General features: G+C 35.6%; 1 protein-coding gene across 1 annotated transcript in view; it reads left to right on the top strand.

Annotated features, from left to right (window-relative positions):
- The window catches only part of WDR64 (WD repeat domain 64), a 63,428-nt gene that overhangs the window by 14,596 nt on the left and 21,010 nt on the right, over nucleotides 1-27,822 (top strand). The window contains exons 6-14 of the mRNA XM_085219647.1: nucleotides 4,037-4,144; nucleotides 5,489-5,703; nucleotides 6,212-6,346; nucleotides 9,792-9,871; nucleotides 13,469-13,608; nucleotides 20,992-21,115; nucleotides 23,893-24,041; nucleotides 25,621-25,744; nucleotides 27,123-27,292. Of these exons, the coding sequence (XP_085075773.1) occupies nucleotides 4,037-4,144; nucleotides 5,489-5,703; nucleotides 6,212-6,346; nucleotides 9,792-9,871; nucleotides 13,469-13,608; nucleotides 20,992-21,115; nucleotides 23,893-24,041; nucleotides 25,621-25,744; nucleotides 27,123-27,292 (1,245 nt within the window). The remainder of the gene's footprint in view (nucleotides 1-4,036; nucleotides 4,145-5,488; nucleotides 5,704-6,211; nucleotides 6,347-9,791; nucleotides 9,872-13,468; nucleotides 13,609-20,991; nucleotides 21,116-23,892; nucleotides 24,042-25,620; nucleotides 25,745-27,122; nucleotides 27,293-27,822) is intronic.

Below are 27,822 nucleotides of genomic sequence, written 5' to 3'. Positions count from 1 at the left end.
AGTTTCTGAAAACAAATACATTCATAGAAATACTCTGGTAATCTCACTATCTATAGATTGAGTTCCAGTTAATGGATTTTTCATAAACCATTCAGTTTTCCTTTCTGAAAATAGTTTTCAATGAGGAGGAACATTAATTACTTCTATAGATCTGTCAATTCATACATAGCTGTTACCAAGGAGCCTTTTCCTTATCTTTTACCAAAGACGTTGGGAGCCTCGAGGGCAGCATGTTAGTGAAAAAATCTACAAATTATTAAAATCTTAAAAGAAGCTGTAGCTGCCTACATCTGTACTTGTGTGTCAGATAATCATACCTTGTAATGTATGACTATTGCTTGCACTTTCAATGATGTTTCTCTTTGGGTGATTTCTTGTATTCTGTTTCTGTCTTCACAGAATGATTTCATGATAGAATTTTATTATAGCAGATCATGGAGTTTCCATTTCATTTTAGATCAGTTGATTTCCTATCCAAATCCAGATACTTAGTAAATTTTTCCCTTGCTTTCAACACATAAAACAGAAGTGGTTCAATCATTCAATCTATTGAAAACAGTAGATTTTCAGGCAGGCAATAACAATTCGAATTTTTTACTGATGTAGTTTCTTTGTTAGCTGCTGAGAATTTACTAAAGATTTATTTTTTGTTTAGATTTTAAATGTTTTTGAACAGACAAGCAGTTGCTGCTATAATTCAAGTCAGTAAATCAAAAGGACAAGTTTGTTACTTTCCAGTTCTGGAAGAACTACAGTCTGGTTCTCTTTCAAATGCACTGCTTGTCCTCTCAAATCAATGCTCTTTTAAACCAGACCTTTATTTTTTGAACCACTGATGTAGAAAGGCTGTGTCATTCCATAAAAAAAAAAGTGATAGGTGATATCCTTCTTTGGATTACACTAGTCCAAAGTCAGTTATCCATAAGCTGTACTGAATTTTTAACTGCATGGAGCAAGATCATCTTACAAATCTCTGGATGCCTTAGTGTCTCTATGAATTAGTTAAGAGGCATAGGGAAACAGAGAACAATTTTCATATTTGTAGTATCATGTGAAAGCATTTACCAGTGAAGCCTTTATAAAAATGTTTGAAACTAGGAGATTTTGGAAAATCAGGAATTTCTACTTCATACCTCTGAGCTAAGTCTGAGCAAGACAGTTACATCTTTTGTTCTTTGTAGTATACTTATGCTTTAAGAATTACAGAGCCTTTATTTAGGAATTTCAGCAGATAGTGAGCAGGAACATAGCAAAAATAAATGCACTCCTTGTGCTGTCCATTTCTGTTATCATCAGAGTATAGATAAGTACATATACATATACATAAGTAGTATAGATATAGAAACTAAGAATAGCTAGATTTAAGCTTTTATCAGATAATCTTTCTCATACATTCTTCTGTGTTCTCCGTGCCATGTATATCATAATTGCACAGGATTACACCTGTTTTCATTAATGTAAATTGTTTGTGTATGAAAAGACATGCTCCTATGATTGCTGGAATTGTTACCTAAAAGATGGTGTGTATTTCTTATTGCAATTCTCCAAAATCTTATTTTTGTTTTTGCTACTTGTTAATTTCTTTGGTTACTCAGCAGTGTCTCACACAGTAACTGGATTGTTTCTGCTAAGTAGGTGAGAAATACTTGGTGTTCACCTGGGATAACTCACTCCAGAAAGTGTATACTGACTGACTTTTGAAGATTCAGTTACCAGGACATTATTTACAGGGAGCAGGACTTTTTGGAGGAGGGAAACATTTTAGCTAATATTAGATGTCTTCTCACTTTGCTGTCCTGCAATGCAATTAGTTTTGTTTACTTGTTTCCAAGAAATATCTGAGATTTTTGTTTGTATTTCTAGGCAAGTATATGAAAAAGATTCTGGTTTCCGGTTATTAGGGCTTTAAGTCCTTTCATCATGGCCGATTATATTTCCTAAAATTTAACTACAAACACACATGCAGAAAAAAACACTTAGACTTCCTCTGTAAGCAGTCAAGAAGTGGAAAGATTCTCCTTATTGCTCGAGTTTGATTATCCTTTTGCCTCTGTGCTATCTCACTGCGTATGATAACCTTTTGAAGCCTGTGCAAGATGTAGCTTGGTTATTCTGACTGCATAAGTACAAACCAGGTCTACAAAGTGGTAATTTAATTAAAAATGTGGAACCAATTTTTTTCATGCCAGTTAGTTGTTGTTATCTGACATGATTGTGGAAGACCCAAAAAGTTGGCGATAACAAAGTCTTCTGTAAGAATTACCAAGCATTCTCCATAGCCCGAGGAGGGGTACAATTTTCCTATTGTTTCTTGGAGAAAAACAGTTCAAGAAATCCTTGTAAATGGATTACCATTTGTACATGGCCGTTAGAAGGGAAAGAAACAGTAGGGTATTGACATGACTGTCAGTATTATGGAACCTTTACACTAACAGCAAAATCAATACTGTGTATAACAATTGAAACAAAAGTGGAAGCATAAGCTGCTGCCTCATCCTCTCATCAGTGAGAGGAGACCAACCCTGCTCTTGCTGTAAGCACCTTTCAGATATTGAAAGAGAGCAGTAAGGTCTCTCCTTAGCATTTCCTCTTCCCCAGCCTAAACAGCCTCAGTTCCTTCAGTCTCTCCTCATAGGGCATATTCTCCAAGCCCTTCACAAGCCTTGTTGCCTTTCTTTGGACCTGCTCCAGCACCTCTATGTCCTTCCTGTACTGAGGTGCCCAAAACTGAATGCACTACTCGAGATGGGGCCTTACCAATGTACAGGGACAGGATTACTTCCCTAGTCCTGCTCAACACACTCATCCTGATAGAAGCCAGGATGCCATTGGCCTTCTTGGCCACCTGGGCACACTGCTGGCTTATACTTAGCTGACCAAACTTGAGTTCACCATCATTTTAGTCTTGTGCTTTTTGCTTCCTAATACACAGTTTTCATCCTTGAAGTGAATTGATCCCCATTTTAGTTATTTATCAAGTAGTTCCATTAGAGCTAGTGTTGTTTAGAGGATACAGGTAGGTATAGATTACTTGAAGATCTGGGGGGGAAAAAAGGTGACTTAAGCCTGTGTCATTGTTTAATTGTAACTTTTAAAATAATGGTTTTGCTATTGCGGTATATCAGAAAACATCCTATATTTCAGTACGTGAAGTTAATGTAGAAGATAAATCTAAGTAAGATATGTAAGATAAATAAGATAAAATCTATTAATAACCCATGGGGTAAGACTTTGAATGGAAATTTTTAAAAGTTAAAAAAAAAAAAATTGATACAATCTGGAACATATTCCTTTTCCAATCCACTCTCATTTTAGGAAGGTCCATTACATTTTCAGAAACTAATAACTGTTCCAATATATTTATATTTAACGGTTAAACAAAAGCAAATTTCAGGGTGTTATTGTAAATTTGAGTCTCCACTTTGCAAGATTAATTATTTTACATTATGATCTGTATAATTGCAGTTATATTCAAAAGATGGATTTACACAAGCATATATACTGCATATATTTGTAAACATAGAATATACCTATTGGAAGTATGTTTTTATATTATTTAATACAAAATACTTATTTTTAGAGACATTCATTTTTGTAGGGTTTATTTTTTGGGTAGGGTTTCACTTACAGTTGGAAATTTGAGTACCTTTAACTTTTGTTTTTAACTAAATTGTATCCAAGGAAAAAAATTCCACTTCAACACAGATATATAATCTCTTAACTTCAATGTGCTGTGCTCAGAATGTTTTTTTTCAGTGTTACCACAGTTCAAGTAACAGTATACTTGTGTTGTGTATATCCCTTTATGTGCAATCTGCATCTGTGAGTTATTGATTACAGGCTGAGCCGAGCTACTGCATTTGTGAGCTACTACTGGAGTTAGAACTGTGTCTCACTAGGTTGGGCTGCATCTAGCAATGGTTAGTGCTGAGTATATGGAATTTATGCAGAGATGGTTAAATACTTCTTAAAACAACAGACAAGATTATAAATTCTCAGAAAATCCTTGTTTAGCTACTCTTTTTATTTTTATCAGGATACTGCTTGGATCAACGGATGTGATTTCCTAACTCAGCTGAAATGTGTTGTGGCTGTAACTGAAAGGACGATCATTGTCTGGGACTATACCTCAATAGGGAAAGAGGTAGTGTGTTGGATCAAGCAAGTGTGAACGGAGATTTGGAGAAGGTTAATCAATTTTTTTTCAATGTACATTCATATCCCTTTTGCCCAACAGGATGAATGCATTAACTTTTGTCTTTGTAGGAAGGTACTGAATGAAACAGTGTAATTCATGTTAAAGAATACTCTTTTCACACCAAATGTAATTTTTAGACTGTCTTAAAACTTGAAAGAAAAAGGAAAATCTTGTCCTTATGTTTTTTGCAAACAAACTGACAAAAGCAGTTTATTTTTCTGTGTATCTAATGCAGAATGCGTATGTATCTGATGTATGTGCACAGCTACCTTGGACTGTATTAAAAATCAAGGGACAGGTCTTCCAAAGGAATTCAGCATAGATTCCTTTGAGATAACTTCCTGATTTAAAGAAAATCTTGCTTCATATATTATATTTTTGTTTGGACTTTTCAAGTGTAAAAGCATCTCAATTTTGATAGTATATGTTCAAGCAAGTTTGTATCTATGCAACCTTATACTTTATTACAAAATATGATTGTTTTGCAAGGATTTCTCATCCATGCCTTAGCTCTTTCACCCAGTTTCTGTGGTTTTCTCAGTAGCTTTGAGGAGATATAAGGAAAAAAAGCAAAATAAATATTTTTAGAATAAGATAAAGCTTTATAATTTTTTCATTTGTTCTCTTAAAATTAAAAGTCCTGTTCCCATGCTCAGATAAATCAATGGAAGTATTTCTTTCCATTCAGTTGAAATTCTGAGAAGGAAGACTTGAACATTTATTCTCACAGAGGTTTCCTCCAGTCATTATATCAGTGAGAGCTGTAACTGTCTTGTGGCTGAATGAGAAATAATTATCTTTTGAAATCATGGGAATAATATACAGACACTCTGTGGTATGTCTTTTCAGTGTTTCTGTGCCATACAGAGAACTATGAAGCAGTTGATTTCTATGGTATATGAACAGTTGACAGTTTAAGTTGACAGGGTGCTTTAATCAACTCAAGATGGAGTCCAGACGGTATAACCAATAAGTAGAATAATGCAGATGACCCCAAATACTATTCCTAGGCCTTCTCAGTGTAGGAAAATACCGCAATGGCTTGCAGCTATATTCATTGCCTTGTCTCAATACCTAAAAATTCAGGCACCTGCCTATTTAAGCACATTTGGTACTCCTAGGCTGTATTAATAACTTCTAAACTGTGTGTTACTGTTGATTTTATGGCTTGAATAGTTCTGTAAATCAGCTATCTCACATTTCCTGTTGACAAAGATGTTGTCTAGAAGAAAACCATTTATGATCTTAGCAAATACACCATCCCAATAAACTGTTTACTGAATTTCACAGGGTAATTACTTTATCATCAAACCAATTGAAAACAGTCTGCTCTGTGTTTGCATGGTGACTATGTCTGATCAAGTGGGTGAGGATAACATCCTAATGGGAGATGACAAAGGCTATGTTAGCTTACTTAAAGTGACCAGCGATCACTTTGGATTGAAGCAATGTAAAGGTAAAAAAGAATCTCAACTTCAGATCTTGGATTCCAAAGATTTTAACATGTAAGTTATTAATGATAAAATATTTTATGTTGGGCGTTATTAGTTAGTTTGGAGTGTTCTCTGGCCTGAGTGAAGGGTCAGCTTCTCTGTGTGAATTAACCCAACCTAACAAAGAAAATAATTTTTAAAACTGCAAGTAATGTAATTTGTTTGTTGTTGTGTGAAGGAAGTGATAGAATTTTCAGTAGATCTTACAGTAGAAAGGCTGGAGAGCGAAATTTCAGGGAAGAATTCACAGTTGCTTTTATCCAGATATAGGGAAGTCTTATTGTGTTTGCTTAAATAGAAGCATCATTATTACTAGAGAAGAGCATAATTCAACTCTAACACTAGCTCTGTTCTACTATGTTTGCTTTTGAGCTGAGAGAGGTGTTCTGCACCTGGCTTGGATATTCAGTGATAGCATTTATTGTGTATAATCGCACTGACAAAATTTCTGTCCAGCTATGGGCATGTTGCTGTAGGTGCTACTAAATCCTAGTAATAACATCTCAATTTATATCCATAGTGTTAAACGCAAGCTACACGATGACTGGGTTTTGAAAGTTAAATATATTCCTGACCTAAATTGTTTTGGATCTTGCTCCTCGGACAGCATTCATTCATTTGTTTTAGATGACGTAAAGCGACTAGAGGACAACTTGTAAGTATGTGATAAAGTCAAAAAAAAAAAAAAAAAAGCTTCTTGCTTTATTACTGCATGAGATTAGTGCCTTGCAAGATGCCATCTTGTTATATTGAAGATGTCTTTTCTAAAGCACTGATAATGCATATAAAAGTACCACTGCTTAAATACTTGAATGTTTTTGTTTCCTAGTTTACAATGTAGGAAAGAATTGATATGCGTTTATTGCTCATCTCTAAAAATAAACTACATTGGCAATGTCTGATTTAATTTCCCAGCAGGAAAAATATAGTTAGAAAAGACTGTATTGTTATGTGTATGTCATGTATCAATTTATTTAAACTTGATATCCACAAAAATCAAGGAAGTTTCAGTTATAGATTTAATTTCACAAGAAACTAGTTTAAATCAAGAGAACAGTTTATTCTGTGAATTGCAAAATGTTCCATTTGACTTGGAAATTTGGAAAGAAAACATACACTGGAAAATCAAAATAGTCAAAAGTGTACATGCTATCACCAGTCAGTGTTTCTTGTACAGAATGTTAACCACAAATGTCTTGGTAGGTCTTTTAGTTAACACTAACTTCAAATGCAATAAAATATATATCTCAATGCATTTTTCATACAATGGCTAACTGAAATTACAATTAGCCAACTGAATAATTACGTTGTTAAATGCCGCAGATAGCGTTGTAATCAGGTTGTTCTCAAGTGGGGAAGCACGACAGTACTCAATATGAGTGATCAAGCTTCACCTTATTGTTGCACACACAGGGTTTATATATGGTTCCAATACATGTGTTCGCTTACTATTGGTGCACAAGGTGGGTGGCTAGGTGGGCTGCCTGGCTTCAACCAATGCTCAGCCAGCATTCACACCTGTGCTGCTGAGCTCATCTGCTTATCAGCCTTCACACATCCACAGAGCACAGCTGCGGATGTGGGCCTGCTGTTTACATGCTGCCCCATGGATGTTGTGTCTCCCATCTTAACTCCTAATATTTTCTCATGGGTATGCACTCTGTGCTGCTGCACCAGCTATGCTCGTACACATTCTCATGCTCCTGTAGCCATTCCCCAACAGTTAAAATAGCTGTGCATCAAATCACTTTGAAATGCCCTTTCCATAAGTAATTGTGGTTTCATTTTTATTTATTAGTGCTAACAAAATTTCCCCAGTTGTGTTTCTAGCAAGCAGTTGCTACTGTACTTGAAAAGGGATTGAACGTGTCATGTCTCATATGTTACAATTTAGTTGCCTTGTAGATGATGGCTGATGAGTGGTTATAGTCTTTACTTGTAAAGTGTGTGTGTATGTATGTGTGTGTACTTGAAAAGGGATTGAATGTATCATGACTCCTATGTGACGATTTAATTTCTTTGTAGATGAGAGTTGATGAGTGGTTATAATCTTTTCTTGTAAAGTGTGTGTGTGTGTGTGTGTATATAAAAAAACAAAGTGTGGCAGAGATCACAAGATACTTTTTCTGCAAGGCCATGACTTGGGCAAGACCTCACACTCCCTTTATTCATGCTGTTATTGGTAGATGATCAAGACTGTTTATTAAGGGGTAAGAATTAAGGAAAAAGATGAGAAATTGTGAAGCTATCTGTCAATCACACATTTAAGTTAATTACTTGCTATTTTACACCATCAAGAGAAGACTCCTTTGTTAGGGCTCTGGAAAGAAAGCTGTTCTCCCTTTAGTTAATAGAAACTCAACAGTCTTTTATTTAGATCTGCCTAGAAAAAACTCTTCATCCGCAAAGTTTCCAGAGATTTTCAACATATTTACCATCATCCATAGTTACAGTTCGTGATGCCCGTAGTTATTCTCTCATTCAGAATAAATGAACTACCCTGTCTGCATTTCAAAGAAAAAAAAAGTCTTTAAGTGTGTGTTCATTTGGGTCTGTCTAGCCTAACTATACTGGTGGTCGTTGTTTCCTGGCAGAGATGAGTATTAGTCCTGCTGTTGCTAAATTCCAAGTACAAGAAAATTCTCATTCATTGGTACCAGTGTATGAAATGTGTAGTGATGAGCACAGGTTCATCAAATGGTGGGCTTGGATGGAACACAGAGTCAATCTCTCTTTGTTGGCTGAATGTCTGTTTTGGTGTTGTTTTGTTTTAGTGAATACAAGAGAATTTTTGTAAAATGTATTTCAGGAGCTTGTCAGTCTCTTTGTGTTTTTATACAAGATAAAATAAATAAAATAGTAACACTGTATGAACTAATATGAAATAAACAGCATAAAAATGTACTTGGTTTATGTAAAATAGTAACCACTCTATATCCAAAACTGGCAGAGACAGTTGGCTTAATACTTGAAGCATGCTTTAAGCATATTTTTTTCTGAAGGCCTCCTTTGGCAACAATTGCCACTTTAGGATTCTGTTTGGAGTATGTCTGGCTAAGGATTCAGATGCTCAAATCAGAGACATACTATTTTAGTGGCGAATGCCTTCTGTTCCAGTTTCATTGATGCTTGCATCTAATTCACTTACATAGTATCTTGTTTTAAAAAAAAAATAAATTACACGTTTGTCTCGCTCCAATTCATAGGAGGGAGAGGAGGTTCTTTTTAATATCTGTATACCTGGTGTGAGATTAAGAATTAACAATTCAAATGTTGGTCCGACTAGTTTATTACAAATCTTAATTAGGGAGATGGGGAAGGGGAGGACAGACACTATTATGAATTAGGGTAATGAGGAAGGGAAGGAGAGTGATAGAAAGGATGGGAAAGAAGAAGTAAGGAGTCTATAGGAAGCAAGAGGGAGATAGTCACCACCATGGATTCAATGTGGTTCATAGTTCAGCCATTGATCTTCAGGAGTGGTGTGTCATTGGGCATTGTTGTTCTGTTGAAGGTGACCATGGCGATGATGGCCCCTTTTCAATGGTTTCAAAGTGATAGGAGTCAGCTGTCTTTGGAGTGACAGCTCAAACCCAAGGTGGTTGAGTTAGCTCTTCTTGGAGTGGCAGCTTCTGGCTTTGGGATCTCAGTGGAAACTCCTTTGTTCCTATCTCCCTGGCCTTGTCAGCAGATAAGAGGGAGCAAGGAGACGCCAACTTGTATCTTGCCTTCACAGGATGCAATAGCATCATCCCTCACTCTCCCATAGCAAACAGGAGTTATTTGGTCATAGGCTAGATTTGCCAGTAAACAGTCCTGAGCACTATCTTCCAAAGGCAAACAGCTAAAATTGTCCACGCAGTGATGTTGATTGGCACACGGCAACACCTATCACTCATCTTCTAGACAAATCAGTCTTATTACAAGAAATACCTCAGGAAGCAAGCTTTGAGCAAAAAAAAAAAAAAAAAAACCCAAGGATTTTCACAACGTTATGCAAACAACTATTCTATATACTATAGAGGAGTAAAGTGGAATTACACTTGACTGTGTTTTCCTAATGCTTCTTACTTGATTAACTATTTTATTGATGATTACAGACCTGTAAAGGAATTTTCTGTTCCTAGAGGAGTCAATGCCTTCACATATTGTGGAAAAGCGAAGGTCATTGTCACTGGGGGTAAGTATGAGGCTTATATAATGTTGGAAGAGAGTAAGTTTTTCCAAGATATTATTCTGTTGTAACTTTTTATTTTCAGTTAAAGAAGATAAATAAAAGGTGAGTTAGTACCTTAAGAGTACAAATAGTGGCTTCTTTCATGAATGACAGGAAACAGAAGTATTGCTTATAATTGCTGGGAGCTTGGCTCTGAAGAGTTCCTGAAAGAAATCTAATAAGGACTCAGTCTGTGTTTGATTCAGGGATTTTGTTACTTATATAACAAAACAAGAGAAAACAGTTGTTTGATCTACTATAAAACACTTCTCCAAGCTATGACTGTTTTGGTCAGGTTTTAGAAATTTCTCCTTGCTCCCTTTGCATTACTCCTTAGCCTTTCTTTCTTGTCATAAGCAGTCACACTGGCCCACCTTAATACTTTCTGTTGCTTTTCTCTTTGATCATGTTTCTCCAAAGCTTTAATGTTCTTTTTTTTTTTTTTTTCTCCCAATGGAGACTCAAAAATAGTACTCTTACAACGATTTCTTTCCTTTATCTAATATTTTAGGAGCTTTTCTATTGCAGTGGTCATATTTCATTCTGTAGAAATGCATCTAGAGTATGGCAGCAGTCTTGTTAGTGTATTCTGCTTGATATAGTAGCTGTCTGTTGCTGAAAATGACCAAGGCTCTGCTGCCTAGCCTTTATAATAAGCAAAACATTAAAAGAAATTTGAGGGGGAAAAAGCCCAACACCTAGACAAGAAAATAATGCAATAGAAGATGAAGTGAAATTTACTACAGGGAAAACTAAGATATCTATCTTGTCTGCTATTTATTTTTAGATTTCATAAATTTTATTGATTTTTCTTTTTTAGACACAAAATTAAAAGGGAGAGCAATACGGCTATTAGTGAAAATCTTAAAGTACAGCCTTCGAGGAGATCTTATTTAGATTGATTTTTTTTTGTCACAGCCTGAAGAAATTTTATGATGACATAAAGTAGGGAAGCCCCATAAGAATGTGATTGGTATTTCCTGCAGGTAGAACTGGAGTGATAAATGCAGAGTAAAATATCTGTATTTATCACTCCAGTTCTACTTGCAGGAAATAAATAAAATATTATTTTTATTATTATTTATAAATAAAAATATCTGAGCATGGCAGAAGATCATATACGCAAGAAATAATTTTCAGTGTGTAACAGAAACCATTGTTTTTAGAGGAGGGAAAAAAAATCTAGATGAACTTTCTAGAAAAATAAGAACAGCAATGGTATGAAAACAGGGCAATCATATAGCAATATTTGCTTAAGATACTTGTGTACAACTGAATAGTGGAAGTAGCAGAAATATCCTCTTTATTTAAAACGGTGCTTTAAATTTTTGGAAAAGATAGATTACTCATATGTCTGTGTTGACCAGAGACTAGACTTGGATTGTAGGGCCTTCTATCCTATCTAAACCACTACCTAGTTAGAGTATTTTTATAAGATGGGCTCTCTTGCGCTGCATTTTAATTTTTCTTGACTTTCACTGCACAAAAACACAGAAAGCATAGACAGCATGACAGAAGATTAATATTGTGTTCAAGAAGAACTCTGCAATTATGTCTTTGAAGCATAAGAATTATTCTTACATATAACAATCTTCCAGTTTATTCTTGCTCATTACGCTTATATCTTTAATTTGGAATCCTTTCTATCTTGTTTGCCCACTGACCTTTACTGATGTCAGAAGGCATCCTCCTGCTTCACCCTCATTTGTAGTGCTTAGTCTTGCTGCTTCCCTTGAATACAAAAGGAAAGAATTCCTGGGCTGTACTACTAATAGTTACAGGCAAGAGCAGGAATGAACTGCTAAACCAATTAAAGGATGTGATAGTCCCTTTCAAACTTAGTGTGAAGTTTAGATCAGACAGGGCTACTGCAAAGCTGCACCAGGGCACACTAGTTTTGTCTTTGTATCTTAAAAACCAGCATTCTCTCTGAGAAATGCAGGAGATACAGTTAATGACATAATTAAACTCTTTCAAATGAACATTGGCACTCGAGTTAGTAAAGTCTTGTTGACTAGTAATATACCCTCAAAATCAATGGCCAGAGCAGCTAAATAATCGAGGAATGCTACATAGAGATTTCTTAGGAATGTACAGGCACTAGTGAAAATCGTTTGTCATATTCAGCAATTAAAAAGAAAATCCAACGTTTGATTGTACAATAGCTTATTGTGTAATCAAGGAGGATAATTTGCTAATGACTTTGCTAAGCCTCAATCTATTCTTATTTAGCGATATATTTATAGCACAAGTGGTATGCAAAGTACTGAATCCTACAATGCATTTTTCATTAGGAAGAGAATATTAGTGTTTTAACATCCCTACTTCTCAATCCTTTTAGTTGTATTTGAATACTGTAATCAGTTTCACCAGTACTGTGATGCAACCAAACTTTGTCTTCCAAATGTTTGACACTTGTGGTAATGAATGAGAAAGATACAAGCAAAACTGATGCAGAGTTCACATTTGTTGCTTAAACCTGTATTTCTTTTATGAATGAAATTATATAATCTCATTAATGGCCTAAAATATAGAGTTCATGGTAGTTTAGAGTAACTTTTGTGTAGTATGTTGCATTATTATTATGCTTAAAGTGATATGGTTTTCCTTACTCTATATTTATTTCACTTCTAACTATCTCTTAGTGACTACATCAGAGAATAGTTACAGTAAAAAGCAAATTACGTATGTATACAAAAGGTGGACATACCAGCATTATCATAAATCATCTAACCCCACTAATTTTTCAAATGCAGTTATTGTTCTTCTATGAGTAATAAAGCAAAATCCAATCTATTAGTGATTTCTTAGTCTAAAAGTAGCAGTTCAAGACTGATAAAAAATAGTCTTCTGTGCTTGCTCAATAGCCTTTGCACATACCTGGCACAAATAAAGTAACTGGTAAAAACTGATAAAACTTTCATGTAGAAAACATCATTTTACATAGGGAAAGGTTTTCTTCTTAATGAGGCTTATTTACTTAAAAGGAAGAATAACAAGTATTAGTGATTCTGTTGTTGAAAGTAATTTCAGTGTTTGAACGCACAAATAAAAGGAGAAGACCTAATTCTTAATATAATAAGACACAAAATCACTCATCAGTAGTTACTATTCCCCACCGGCCCTCAACTTTCATGCCTGTTCCCTTTCCCATTATATATGACCACCCTCTTCACTAAGTGGACATCATCATTATTATTTTGATCATTTTCTAAATAAGATCTCTGAAGGAAAAAAATCTACACCCCAACTCTATGTTTAATTATGTGTTAAGCTTTTACAGGGCAAACATATGTAGTTACAGCCAGTGCCTCTGACATTCCTCTAACAAAATTAAAAAGCTTTAAAATGCAAATCAATTATGTGGTTTTAATGCAAATATGGGATCAAGCAATGAATACATGTAAGCCAGAATCCAGCCTTTAGAATGAAAAGTTAATATTCTTATGTGAGTTGCCTATGTACTGAAAGCTGAGACTTATGAGCACCAATACCTCCATTAAGAAGCTTACATAATAGTGACTATTCAGTCTTTTGAATATATGTATTTTTCTCTGACAGGTCATGACAAACACCTTCGTTTGTGGCATCCCTATGTTAATACTAGGCCTACAGGAAAGCTGTCTGGACATCAGCACAGTATTGTGGAAATTGTGACGAATGAAAAAGATCAGCATGTCATCAGCCTTTCATTTGCAAAGGTGAAGTATTTTTCCGAACTTCAAATCAGTACTTCAAATCAAAATAGCAATGTGTTTTTGAGTAATTAATACTGATAGCATCTAGTCCTAATCTTATTGATAATCTGTTTATTTTAATTAAAAAGTAGGATTTTAGCTTAACATTTCTGGGTGTTTTTTTTTTTTGAGTATCAAGACTAGAATTGACATATTTGACTTTTTTCTTTCTGTGTATGCAAAAAAAATACATAATATTCTGATAGATTGTGTTACCTGTCAGCTGGCAGAATTATTACAAAACTGGTATCTGAATGCTTAATTCAATAATAATCATCTGCAACAACTTCCTGCTGCTTCATTTCCCTTTTCTCTCTTTATCAACCTACCAAACATATATGCAATTTTTTTTCTTACACTGGCCACTCTATACGCCATGATCAACTCTTAGCCTCTTTCTGAACAATGTCAGCTATGAACTTAGTAATTAAAAGTATTATTCATGAATAGAAATTGTGCAGATTTTTACAAGTATGGCATGCCGACTCTTGTTCATTGCTGGCAAAAATGTATAGCCAATGGTGATGACTATGCTGAAAAAGTGTGAAACATTTCACCAGAATACAGGCTTACATACTACAGAAGCTCTTTGTTAAAGTAGCTGCATCCTAAGAGTCTCCTATTAGCCTACTATAAGGATGTCTAGCAGTAATTAATTTCATTATCTGACATGGCAGTGCTTCTACCTGCTGTATATTCACTGGCTACTGCAACTCAATCCTCTCATGTTTTTAAGAACAGACAAAAACTGTGAACAAATAGAGTCTCACTGATAGAGTGAGATATCTCAACAGATATATCATTGAACACTGTCCCTTCCTCTATGTATTTATTTTGTTCATTCTACTGCAACTGGAAGCAGTTATTTTATTTTTATTTTCTAATGCTGCAGAACATTTTCAATACATTCAGAAACCACTGAGGGGAAAAGAACAGTCATAGGTAGGGGCTATTAAACCTGGTTGCAGGAAGAGGGTTGTTCTCCCTCAAAATGATCAGTGGAAATGAGAAAACTAAGGATAGTGGTATAGCAGTGGTGCTGAAATGCTGTGTAGCCATGAAAACCGTTGTGTCTCACTTAATGTGGAATGGGAATTTGGAACTAGAACTGAAGAGGTCGAAGTATCTTGTCTTGCCTACTGAATTATTGGTGAAAGCCAGTAATACAGAATTGTTCCACTAATTTAACTAGAACTACTCCTCTGGTGGGTCTGGTTGAATTAGACTGCTTAAGTGAGTCAGATGAGCAAGATTTGACACTACAAGTTTGAATGCGTAAGAACAATCTCAGTATGACTATTAATCAATGGGGCTAGGATAAGGAATGCATTCCTACTATAACACTCTATGCTATCCCTTGTAAACAACACAACTTTTATTTTCAAATCGGTGGAGTTTTTTGTCCTTTTTCTCTTTAAAAGTAATTTCATTTTTGATAGCTAATACTTGAAGAGTGATGTACATACTTATGCATGGTAGGAAAGTACTGCAATTGCAATAAACAGGTTCATTTCTTGAATTCCCATTCTTGGGCACAGTAAAATTTCATTCCATTCACAGTTTCTTACAAATCAAATGCAGTTATTTAGATGCAAGCACATAAGCAATTCCTTGCTGAAATATGCCCATACTAAATTGACTCTGTTATAAATATACCTTCCTCTAGTTTTTATTCTGACAGAATCCAGGAAGGATGTCTCAGTTTCAGATGGGATGGAGATGTTTTCTTCAGTGTCTGCTATGATGCAATGTTTTGGTTCTAGGAGAAAAAACAATGTTGATAACATACTGATGTTTATAGTTGCTGCTCAGCAGTTCTGTACAGAACCAAGGCCATTCTCAGCAAAGGGCCCATGGAGCTGGGATGGAACAGAATTAGGACAGCTGACTTAAACTAAGGCTAAAGGGATATTCCATGCATATGATATCGTGCAGAAGGAGTTTTGAAGGGAGTAGGAGTTCTCTCTCCTGCTACTCAGGGCTAGCTGGGCATTGTTTGGGAATGGTAGGCAATTAACTGTGCATCATTTGTTGTATACATATGTGTGTGTGTCCTAATTATTATCCTTTTCCTTTTCTCTATATTAGTAAATGGCTTTATCTTTTACTTTGTGGGATTTTTTTTTTTCAATTCTCTCCCCCATCTGACAGGAAAGGGGATGGAATGAGTGAATGACTGTGTACAAAGTTGCTCAATGCTACTTAGCTGCTACAATAAACATTGTTGTGTTGTCAAAACTTTTTTATCCTAGAACAAAAACATAGCATCATACTAGATGCTCTGAAGAAAACAGTTCCATCCCAGCTAAAACTAAGACAGAAGGTAAAAAGAGTAAGACATGTTATTGATTTGTATGTTTTGTGATTTTACAAATTGACAGGAATCTTAATATTAGTAGCCTCCAGCCTTGCCTCTCCAGGTCTGCTGAATGGCAAACTTGCTGTGTAATATCCCAGAGGGGAATCATAAATGCCTTCTGCCTGTCTGGATCCAAGCATGTCCTTGTATCAATGCCTGCGTAGATTACTATCTGTGTTTCTCTAGCCTATTTTGAAATCAGATAACATTGCTTTAAGGATTTATTTATAATGCAGTCATCCATCTTCCTGAAAAATTACAACAGCTGAGCTAGAAGTACACTGTTAAATTTATGTCAAACCATTGCTAATCAGGACTGTTACTAAAATGTACTGTGTATCAACAATGTTAAATTTAATCTAGAAAATTAGAAAAAGGCATTTGAGAAATCTGCTCCAGATACCCTGCACAGAAATTATTTGGCTACATCTATATCAGATACATTTTTCATATACTGCTTTGAAAGTCAAAGTTACTCCTGTTCTTTCTGCTGTGATTTTATGATAATAATTTATCTTTTTTTTGTTTATTTACTCCTCTCAGATATCATGTTCTCCTCGTGTTGCACAAACCTTCAGGAACATTTGATTTTGATTTTTTTTTTTTTCATGCAACTTAACCAACTTTCTGGTATTTGCAATGCAGATTATTTTTTCTCTTGAATAGTCTGCAAGTAAGAACTGCAAAATTAGCATAGAGAAGAGCAGGTTCGGGGAGCCTCTCATCAAAGAAGAGCAAGGCTCTTTTCATTGGTGCCCAGTGACAGACAGTGGGCAAAATCTGAAACATAGGTAAAGTGATCTATGCATCAGAAAGCGTTTTTTTACTCTGGGGGTAGTGAGGACTGGCATAGGTTGCCCAGAGAGGTTGTATATTCTTGCCATTGGAGACCTCTAAAAGCCACTGAACGTGTCCAGTGCAACCTGATCTGGGTAGCCCTGCTTGGGTCTGGTAGAGCAGATGGATCCAGGAGGTCCCTGCCAAGCTCAGCCAAGCCATGATTCTGTGAAGGAGGATTTAGAACTAATTTTAAATATGCTTTTTTGGCTTAAACCTATATTTTCCTTCTCTAGCACCTAAATTTATATGATATATAGCATACATGCGTGCTTACAACCAGCGTGCAGTTTGGACTGTTTGAGGAAAACCTCTGTTCTAGTTATGGTGATATCTTTCCAAAATGTTGTTTCTGAGTTTATATGAGAACACATGAATTTTCTTCATAATTGAATTGCCTTTATATATTCTAGGCATACATGAAGGAAATGAAGGAAATCCGATAGATTTTCTGTTTCTGGGCAAATATTTGATTATTAAAGCATTAAATAATCTGTATTTGCTGCAGAAGAAAAAAGATCAAGATCCATATTCAGCCTATGTTAATTTCTTTTCTAACCAAAAACTGAGATCTAAGGATTAAACTACATTAAAAATAAATTTGCAGACCTGCAGTTTTCTAGTTCCTTTGTTTTTCAATTGGTAAAGGAAGAAATATTGGATCTTAAAATGTAAATAAGGTGTTTACATGAAGAATAGTTCAATACTACATCTAAGGTGAGAACTGTGTCATTATTCTAAGGTCAGCTGAACATTAACAGGAATAACATGATTGTTGTTTTGAGCTCACCCAACCCAGGTGTTCAGGGCTACGTATCTGTGTCTTAAGCCTCAAACTTCTTGCTTCCAAGAAGTTTGTACCATCTAAATATCCACTTAAACTGTTTTCTGGAAGAGTTAAGGATCACTTCATATTTGCATGAGGGGTCAGGTAGTTCTATTGTCAGCATACTGGGCAGACAGTACAGACAGATATACAGGTCTTTTGCAAAATCTCTGTCATTGTATAGCACCCAGTAAGTAGCCTGCAGAACCATTCATTTGCAAACAGACTCACTGTTGCTTATTATCCAGTTTAAATTTTTTTGAATTTCTCAATGACTGGGAAAGAGAAAGTAGCTTTATGTATTACCAGATTAGTGGTACTATTTAAGGAAGTGATTTGAAATGTATGTAATTTTGAACTTCAGCAAATTACTGTCTCAGTAAGGCACTAGGTATAGGATCAGCTGCTGCATTGTGCTGTGTTAATATGCTTAGAGCTAAATCCTCCTTGTCTTTGCCTCAAAAGTAATCCCACTGACATCAATTTGTTCTTAAGTCTTCTAATAACTACAGGGAATTGTAGTACTTTGTAGGATCATCTTCGAAAAATCACAGGATGCAAAACTGAACTCCCCAGGGAACTTAATCTATTAAATAACATGGCAAACAGAGCTGTGGTTTGACCTCTGCTTCGTGCCTGGTGATTTTTCTTTGGGGGTTCGGACTTTGGGTATGTGTTTGTAACTTTTTCACTTACAGCATGGAACTTTCAATGACACACTGAAATAGGCAAGCTGTATAGCAAATAGGATCCCTGAAGAAGAAGAATCTCTGCACACTAGTTACACAGTACAGTAGTTACACACTACAACATCCTTATGCAAAAGGAATGTCCATGGGTCAATGCTAATTCTGCTAGTATACTAGAACTGAGCCAAAAAGTATTTTTCATTTCAAGTCAGCACTGCAGACAGTATCACTGTTATTGTAGCTTAGATTTTCCTATATGGTGGAAACAGAGTGAAGAAGGAAAAGAGTAATTTTAAAAGCAATTGAAGATCCTTCTTTCTGCACTCTGCCTCCACTCTGATTTTTTTCTCAAAAATAGTCTGTGATTTCACAAGACACAGTCAAAAAGCATTTTACCATAAAAATGGTAAACTGATGCAGATGAGCAGCAGTGACATTATATATCTCTGCCATGCTGGTGATGCCTTGTGTTAAAGTTACTTATATGAAACAGTGGTTTATGTTATCTCCCCATCTCATGCCCCCAACCTGGAAAAAGAGGAAAGGTTGAGTGGAAGGAAGAGATTTATTAATGACCAGGTTTTTGCTTGTATTCACTTGTGCTGTAAAATCTCTGTGATTTACTGCTGTGTTAAAATGTCAAACTTATGTTTTGAGTGACCAATTTTGCTTGAAAAAAAACATGATACCATTAAAACTGTGTATCTTCAGTTTTATTCCAATTTTTAATAGGTCTGGATGGTATTTCCAGGAAGGTCTCTGTTCAAGGACTTATTCTTTTCACCTGACTTGAGTATCTCTACTGATACTTACTTCTGATTTAATATTCAGTTCTTAGAGCTGTTTTTACACCTCCTAATTGTGATTGGGCCAGAAATCGGCTTGGAGATTTACCTTCAATATTTCCCTAACTTTTTCAACTTCCATCACCAATTCTTTGTATTTTTGCTTCTCTACTATTTTTTCTAGGTAAACAAGCAACTTCATTGTTTTCTCTATTTAACTAAATTTTCTTTTTCAAACATTCTCACTGGCTATTTCTCCATAAGGCTCTTTTTGTATGGTTCAACAATTGCATGTCTGAGTAAATTTCTGAAATACAGTCAGAAATCTATTAGAGAAATATCACAGAATGGCCTGGGTTGAAAAGGACATCAAAATATCATCTAGTTTCAATCCCCCTGCCATGGGCAGAGTCACCAAACCACCAGACCAGGCTGCCCAGAGCCACATCCAGCCTGGCTTTGAATGCCTCCAGGGGTGGGGCATCCACATCCTTTCTGGGCAGAAATATGATGGGCATGGTTCTGAATCAGTACAGTTTCCTGTACTTTTCCTTTTTTGTTTTCCTGAAAATAAACAGGACATTCAAATTTTCTTTCTACTTAAAATCCTGAAACATTTCTATTGAATTTTTCTCTAGTGTCAGAAGTGATCAGTTCAAACTGGTGTATCTATTTGTTTTCTCTCCTTTTTCAAAATTTTGCTGGGTCCTCTGTAAATTCCTTTAAAATCAGGTTTTGGATGGAAATTCCAATAATCTCTAAATCTGTGTATCTATCTCCCTTCTTGATACTGCATAATCCTGAAAAATTTCTTCCATTACTCTTGCTTTTAATATTTTATACTGATTTATTTTTATTTTGCAAACAGTGAACAGTCTTCTACTTTAACAATATTTTTTCTATGCTGAGATTGTATTTTAAGTGAAAAGATTTATACTTCAATACTTTATTGCATACAGAGTAAGAAATGTAAGTTGTTAGTTGTATAGCGTATGTCTTCTGAAGTAGTCATTAAATCATTCCTGGCAATTGCACTGAACTTTTTGAACCATTTACAAACACACATAAGTGAAGTTTTCTTGATTATCGAAAAGATGTTTAAGGACTGAGAATACTGCCTGTGGATTATAATGGGCACAAACAATGTTTAGCAGAAAAACAAATAGAATTATAAATGAAGAAAGAAATTGAATATAATGAGGAAAACTGAAAAAGTCAAAACTCTTTTATGTTTCAGAATACAACTTTCTGGGTGTCTTTTGAGAAAACATTTACTTTCTCTGTTTAAATGTGTAAGGTGACTTTTTTTTGTTCCTGAATAGAAATATTTAAGCTTGTACATAAGCAAACAGACAGACGTAAGACTTCAGAAATACCTAATATTAAAAAAAATAAAATCTAGTCCCAAATTTGCAAGGAAAATATTTATCAGAGTGGAATTTTGTTTTCAAATATCCTTCTAATAAAGAGGAATTAAAATTAGAGATTTGAATTTTCTGAATTGTCAGAAATGAATTTGACTGTTACTGTTTTCATTTTGAGTTTGACAGATGTCATGTTCATGTTTGTTTCTCAGAGTTCTTCTATGCTCTATGTTCGTGTTAATGCCTTCTAGCTCATCTCGTCTATTTCTCAGGTCAATATTGCAAAACAGCCTCTCTATGCCTTTTATTCTCAGTAAAGTCGTGATGGAAGATGCCTTAGGTATTTGTCTTGCTTATTTTCAGATGTAACACACTTAACAATGTGACTTTTATTGGATGCTATATTATTTTTCTCATACAAATGAAAAGTAGTTGAAAATCCAGTAATGATTCTGTACTAACATCCCCCCCCAGCCTCTCTCTCTAGATTTTTATAGTGTGGGATCTACAGACCCTTTCAATGCTGCAAGTCTTCCAAGATCAAGATAGTCCGAAAGGGATTGAGACCCTTGCCATGGTATTTGACAATGCTCGTGGCACACTTATCACAGGTATGTTACTGTAACTAATGTGTGAGAGCTTCCCCCCCTCTATATAGATCACTTCAAAAGTAATGTCTCCTATTCATTACCGTGGAACCTACAACAGCAACAAAGAGTAAAATGACACTTTTGATAGAGCAAATTCTCAGCTACAAAACACAATTTTTCAACATAATGACCGCCAAAAATGCTCCACGTTTTTGTCAGCGATGAGCAAGAAAGAGACTGCATGCCCACTCTCATAAAAATCTGCACTAGCACAGGTGACCCTCTGTTTCATAGCTGCTAGGACAGCATCATTACTAGGAAAATGTTGCCCATGTAGTCCATCTTTCATCAACCCAAATAGCAGAAATCAGAAGGTGCCAAATCTGAACTGTAAAGTGGATTTGGAAGGACTGTCCAGCCAAGATTGGCAATCAGCTCCCTGGTCTTCAAACTGGTATGCAGCCTGATGTTATGTTTCAAGAGAAAGGCCAGAGAAGACAGCCTGACTCAGGAAATTTGAGCCTTCAGCTTAACTGTTGCAATATAGCGATCTGATTTGATGGCTTCTCTGAATTCGTGAAAATCTAGATGGATCGCTCATTTCCTATCCTAAAAGTCAGTGCACATCCCTTTGCCCAGTTGGTGCTGCATCTTGGACTTTTTCTTCAATGGGGAATTCATATTGCTACTCCATGGACTGCCATTTTGACTCTGGCTTGTTGTGGTGACATCAAATCACATAACTGGTAATAATTCAATAAAAGAAACTATCACGTTCAACCTCACATTGGTTCAGTAGGTCCTGACAAATGTACATACGGTGTTCTTTCTGTTACTATGTGAGCACCTGTGGGACACACATGTTGCAAGCTTTGCAATATTCTAGCATTGCCACAATCATTTCCAATGCATTGAAGTTGACATTCAGTTCCATACAAAGTTCCATGGTTGTAATACAACAATTTGCACAGATGAGTGATTGAGACATTCTTCATTTTGTGGTATGACAGCTGTGTATGGCCATCTGAAACATGGCTTGTCTTTTGCATCACTGAAACTCACCACCCACAACCTCAATGTGCTTGCATCTACTGTTTGGTCTCCATAAATGTTGAATGAAGGAATAATGTGTATGAAATGTACAGAATATGGGAGGTGAGGGTATTTGCATGGTAAGACCACTTTGAAGTGAGTCTCGTTATATGTTTTGCTAATTTCAATATGGAAATATGTATGAAAATATGCAGCATGGGAATTAACAGCAGGAAACAGTAAATGATCAAGGCTTTTGTGAAGGCAAGGCAAACCTTTCTGAGAAAGAATAAGCTACCTGTTCTATTCTGTAGCGTTGTCCTTTGTTAAAAACTACTCAGCTGCTGATATTCCTGGACTCCACCTTTCTCTGGCGCCCTCCTTCCATTTGGAGATGCCAGAATACCCACTTGATCAGGAATTAAAAATTGTGGGAACTCATCCCAATGTTTCTTGGCTCTGCTTCTTAACTTCATAGCAAGGAGCGCGGCATCTTTAAGGGCCTAGAGATTCACTGGTGTCACTAACTATTTTAGCCCTCTGTATCTAAGGAACAGAACCTGGAAACCAGCAGACTTTGGCCCAAAGACGTGGTCACTGAAATCCTGAATTCCTTAGCTTTGAACCTGTCCTTAGGCTAGAGAAATCTGAGGCTTATCAGAGAAATAAGGTCATTGTTTTGTATTTGGAGACATCTTGTTTCAGTATTTGCACCAAGAACAAGGCAAAAAACTTGTCAAATCTGAGATGAACGTGAAATCTTTTGTTTCCAATGACCTGTCATCTTCTGTTGAATAATTGTGCTAATAAACCAGTTATAAACCTACATATGTTGAGCTGGAGTCCACAAGTCAGAATACTATTCAGACTAGTTATAGATAGATATGTTTAATCACTAAAAGATACGGAAAGAATCTTACGTTAAAATTTCACTTCGTGAGATTTTTCAAGGCATAGTAACGTAGTGGTTTTACATGGCCAAGTCCTCATGAAAATGAGATAGCTTTGTCCTTATAAACAGTGATTGGAGCTGTGCCTAAATATCTGTAAAAATCTAGTCCTGGACTCTATTAATGGTGTAATTAAAAGGTTAAATGAATGTCCCCATGCTCCTGAACTGAACAAAAGTCTTGAGGCTGTATGTGGGTATGTTAATTCTTATGGCTATGTACCTGATTTTACGGAGGAGATTTTCAGTTATTTGTTCACTAATATCCATGTATTATGGCTCACCTTCATGCTTCATTTCAATACTGCCACAGCTTTCCTTCTGTGTCTTTTTCCAAACTGCAATCCTGTGTCCCTGTGCTCATGCCAAGAATTAATGCAATTCTATCCTTTGCTGCATATTTACTGCTGTCTGCGTTATGCTGCTGTTAGACTGGAACTGAAATAGGAGTCTGGATTGGAAGCCTGCCTTGTAAAAAGCCTTCTCCTTTCCTTTGTCTTGTGTTCCCTATCTGTCTTTGCAGTCCTTCTGATCAGAGAGCGCAGAAGGTGAAACTCCATTCAGATCTGCAGTGCTGTATAAAGGAAGGTACAGGAGAGATGTTACTGCCTGTAGATAAAATTGTCTTATGCCTAAGGAAGTGGCTTGAGGCAGGGAAATACTTAGCTATTGTTTAACTGAATTTTCTCTTTCCAAGAACAGATAGTCTCAAAAAACAGACAAGATTCCTTATGCTCTTCAGAAAAACTCAAATGAACACTCCTTCTTATATGAACCTTTCTGTAAAATATGCTCTCTCTTGTCTCACTACATCCAGGTTCAACTGTCATTTATATTTATCCGCTAACGCACATGATACAAGATACAAAACAGGTCCCAAAAACACATGAGAAAAGCATAAATGTTCTGGCTTATAACAGAGCTTTTCACCAAATCCTCACTGTCTGCTCTGAGTCAATACTGAAGGTGAGTGTAAATTGTTGTCCTCTAGGCTGAAAGAGTCTCAGATTTTTTTTATTACAAATGAGTTATTGGGCAGTTAGTTAAGCAACTAGTGTTTATTATTTAAAGCTTTACGACCATTTTTGTGCTCAAATTCTTCAGGGAAGTGATAGCCATGATAAATCAGCATTAATTTAATTAGAAAACTGCTTCTCTGACTTGTACTGCAAGCACCAGAGAGATTGAGCAAGGTTTCAGAAGCACCAATTTTAGTTGCGCTTTTATTTCCTTTGGCCACATTTTGGTACACTTTACCTGATCAGAAATGGATAATACAGCAATAGTAGTAAAAGTCTATTGTCTATTTAGTAGCTGCAAAGGAAAATTTTAAATGCCATGTCAAATATATATCCAAACAATAATTTATGCAAGCCTAATTGCATACTATTCTTTGATACAGAAGGCACGTCTCATGAACATCTCTTAAAGTACAGTAAATGCTTGAGTCCCAGACAGCTTAGTGGGATATAAAAACATACTTCAAATGCTCTGTGTATTGGTATGAAACATGAATAACATCACTTTGTGAAAACAGGACTGTGTAAAAGATGCTGCTCTGACACAAAAAGATTCTTTAACTGAAATTGAAAGTTTTTATGGTGCATTCAGTGTGACCAAACCACACAACCTGATTTTTTATCTTCCTCCTTTTATTCCTTTTTTTCTGAATCTGTTTCTATTTGACAAGCAGATCTGGAGCCAATTTGCTGACCTTCTGCAAATCCTTTTATCTTTCAGTTTCTTTGAACATGTTGTTCTGAGCCTGTAGGCTTTCAGTCATGCAGTAAATGAGAAGTGTTGAATATAGCAACCAGTTAACAAGAAAAATAAAGTGATGGAGATGTCTCTCATTTGTTACTTTTTATCACTGCTAACTGTTGAAACGCTATTTTAAATATTAAATGTGTATTAATTTTACTATTTGCATTTGAACAACTGATATTTCTCTAGTGACAAAACACATAGACAAATACAGTGAATCATTATAGGTGTAATTAACAGTGTGATACTGGTTGTCAGAAGTGCTAAGGACTTACAGTTTTCATTAATTACTAATGAAGTTAAGTGTCAAGGGGTGAAGTAGGGTGAAGTAGCTTCTCTTACTGAGCCAGTTGGTAATGCATACTATTTTTTTTTGGCAGAAGGCTTGTTTGTGTAAATTGTCTATATTGTACTCTCAGTAAGATGTTATTTCTCATTGTATACCTCCAACTTCTTTAGATCATGATGGCTACAACAACATTACAATTACAAGATAGATTTCGGCATCTGTTGCTGAAGAACATCAGATCCAGACAGTGCTTAAGACATGAGTGGCTACTTCACAAATCCAGTTGAATCTGGAGAAATTGCAGTAGGATCTCAGTAAAAGAACATGGTTGCTTGCTATTGAGTCTGCTGAAATAACAGAAAATTTTTTTTTCATGGGAAGTTTAAATATGCTCTTGGAAGCATGCAACTTTATACAATTACACTAGGAAAAAAACGTGTGAGGAATTTTAGAGGATGTACTACAAATGATCAATTTTTTTTTTTTTTTAAGGTGTGGGACCTAGAAACAGGATATCAAATATACCAGATTGAAGATGCACATGGGCTGAATATTGAAGTGACCTGCGCAGCAATTGAAATAAATGGTTTCTATCTTGCTACTGGGGCTTGTGATGGTAAACCAACTAAATAATTCCCATATTTTTATTATGTTTATGTGAAATGGCATATAAGCAATCAGAACTCTTTGTCTTGAACCACTTTGTCTAAGTGATAGAATGAATTTTGGCTTTCATCCAAGATGGGAGGAAGTATTCCCACAAAGAAGTACAGGGCTTTTTTTTTTTTTTTTGTCCTGGTTAAGTCTTATTTGACATGTGATTCATAGAGAGGTGATTTTTTACTACTGGGGCTCTGTTACTTTGCTTACCTATGACTGCGAAAAAATGCTTGCAAAGCTCTTGATCTGAAAAGATGTCTCCTTATCTCCGGACCTAGATCTCTATAGTACTATGAGTGAACAGCTCCAGATGGAGAATGGTACTTTTTTATTTTATAATGTCTCAGCTCAATTTTGTAACGAACAAAATATATATATATATATATAGTTGTTCATTACAAAATGAATTTTATATATATATATAAATAATGTGTTTCCTGACTTTTTCCCATGTTGTTTACAGTGTATGAGTTGTACAGAATGTGATAGGATCTCTCCAGTATATTCACGTATGTGGTGCTACACCAAATTCTGCTGCATCTTTAATAATTTTGTAATCTGTAAACATTGAAGAATAATTCTTCTCAAATTCAAATGTTCAAGTATATACCTCAATTATTAAAATATATGAAATATATGAAGGCTGCCTCACATAAAAAGAAAATGCCATTTTTCCACACAGAATACTGAATAATGTTTAGAATTTTATACTTTGCAACATAGATTGAACTCTTTATGGATCTTAAAAGCATGACTGTAGGTGAATGCTATCAAATCCTACAAAACTGGATTCATAAATAATAGCTGCCTGTCATGGTTTTGCCTGGTTTCCTTGACAAGGCAAGATATTATGATGTGTAATATTGATGAAAAGCCATGAAACCATGACAATGCTTCACTTAGGATAATACTCAAGCTTCTTCTCCCCACTAGTCCTGTGGGACAAGTCCAGCAACTGTGTTGCTTTGCTCCTTGCTGTATATCAGAGCCTGAGATCTTCTGACTGCACGCCATTCTATTTGCTCTCTGATGACACTAATCCAGAAACAGCAGTGAACTAGGTTGCAACTTAAAATGGTCATGGAAGGGATGAAATAATAGTGGGGTTAATTGTACAGGTGGCTTTTGGTATCTTTTTTGTCCCTAAGCTTGCTTTCTCAACAAACATATACACAGCTACAGCTTCTTGAAGATGATTGACTTAGCTCTGCACCTTCAATTGGATTTTCTTGTTTATTCTCCTTTCCCTGTCTTAATTCAAATTCATGAGTTTCAAGCACAAGCAATTGTTGAAAGTTCATTCCCTTTTTTGTATGTTTCTTATTCCTGGCTAGGAACAGTGAAAATTTGGGATTTTGGCAGTGGACAGGAAGTTAAAACCTTGCCTTTGACCCAGCACAGCAAAGATGAGCATTGCCTGCTGAAGTTAGTCTATCTGAAGGCTACTGCGAGTCAACATGTTCTTCTTGTTTTGGAACAGAGTGGGAAAATGAAAATCATTCAGGTCTTTTAACATAGTTATATGTATATGTATGTGTATATACCTATGAATACATTCTAATTATTATTATTTCATTCATTAGCTACTAATTTTCAAGGTAAAATAAGACTTTCTCATCAATCAATAGCAAAACTTATAGAAATTATCAAGAAGTAACCCTCTTTCTGTAAGTCATCAAGTTAGCTTTCTTTCTTTTTAAGTTCATTAGTTCATTGCTGTTTTCAGAATTCTGATAATTTCTTTACATGTACTCGCTATAATGGAAAATGAATATTTTCTGTTTGTGATTGAGGCCTTTTGATTCAATTTCCTAATAGATTATCACAGTTATCAAACTAATCTGTGTTTGCTGGAGGAGACCAGATCCTTTTTTACTTGTGTATACAGATGTTACTGATTAATGTGAATGGGAATACTCAAATAAGTGAAGTCATTGATGGCTGTTGAATCTGATTCTGCACCTGAAAACTGTTTCATTTCTCTTCTTCATCTTCATAAGTTAACATCTGAGACTGAGATCTGACTCTCTGATG

This window comes from Meleagris gallopavo, chromosome 2 (assembly GCF_905368555.1).
Source record: "Meleagris gallopavo chromosome 2, MGAL_WU_HG_1.1, whole genome shotgun sequence".
Lineage (NCBI taxonomy): Eukaryota > Metazoa > Chordata > Aves > Galliformes > Phasianidae > Meleagris > Meleagris gallopavo.
The sequence above is the reverse complement of the archived record's forward strand: the minus strand, read 5'-3'. Positions and strand labels throughout refer to the sequence as shown.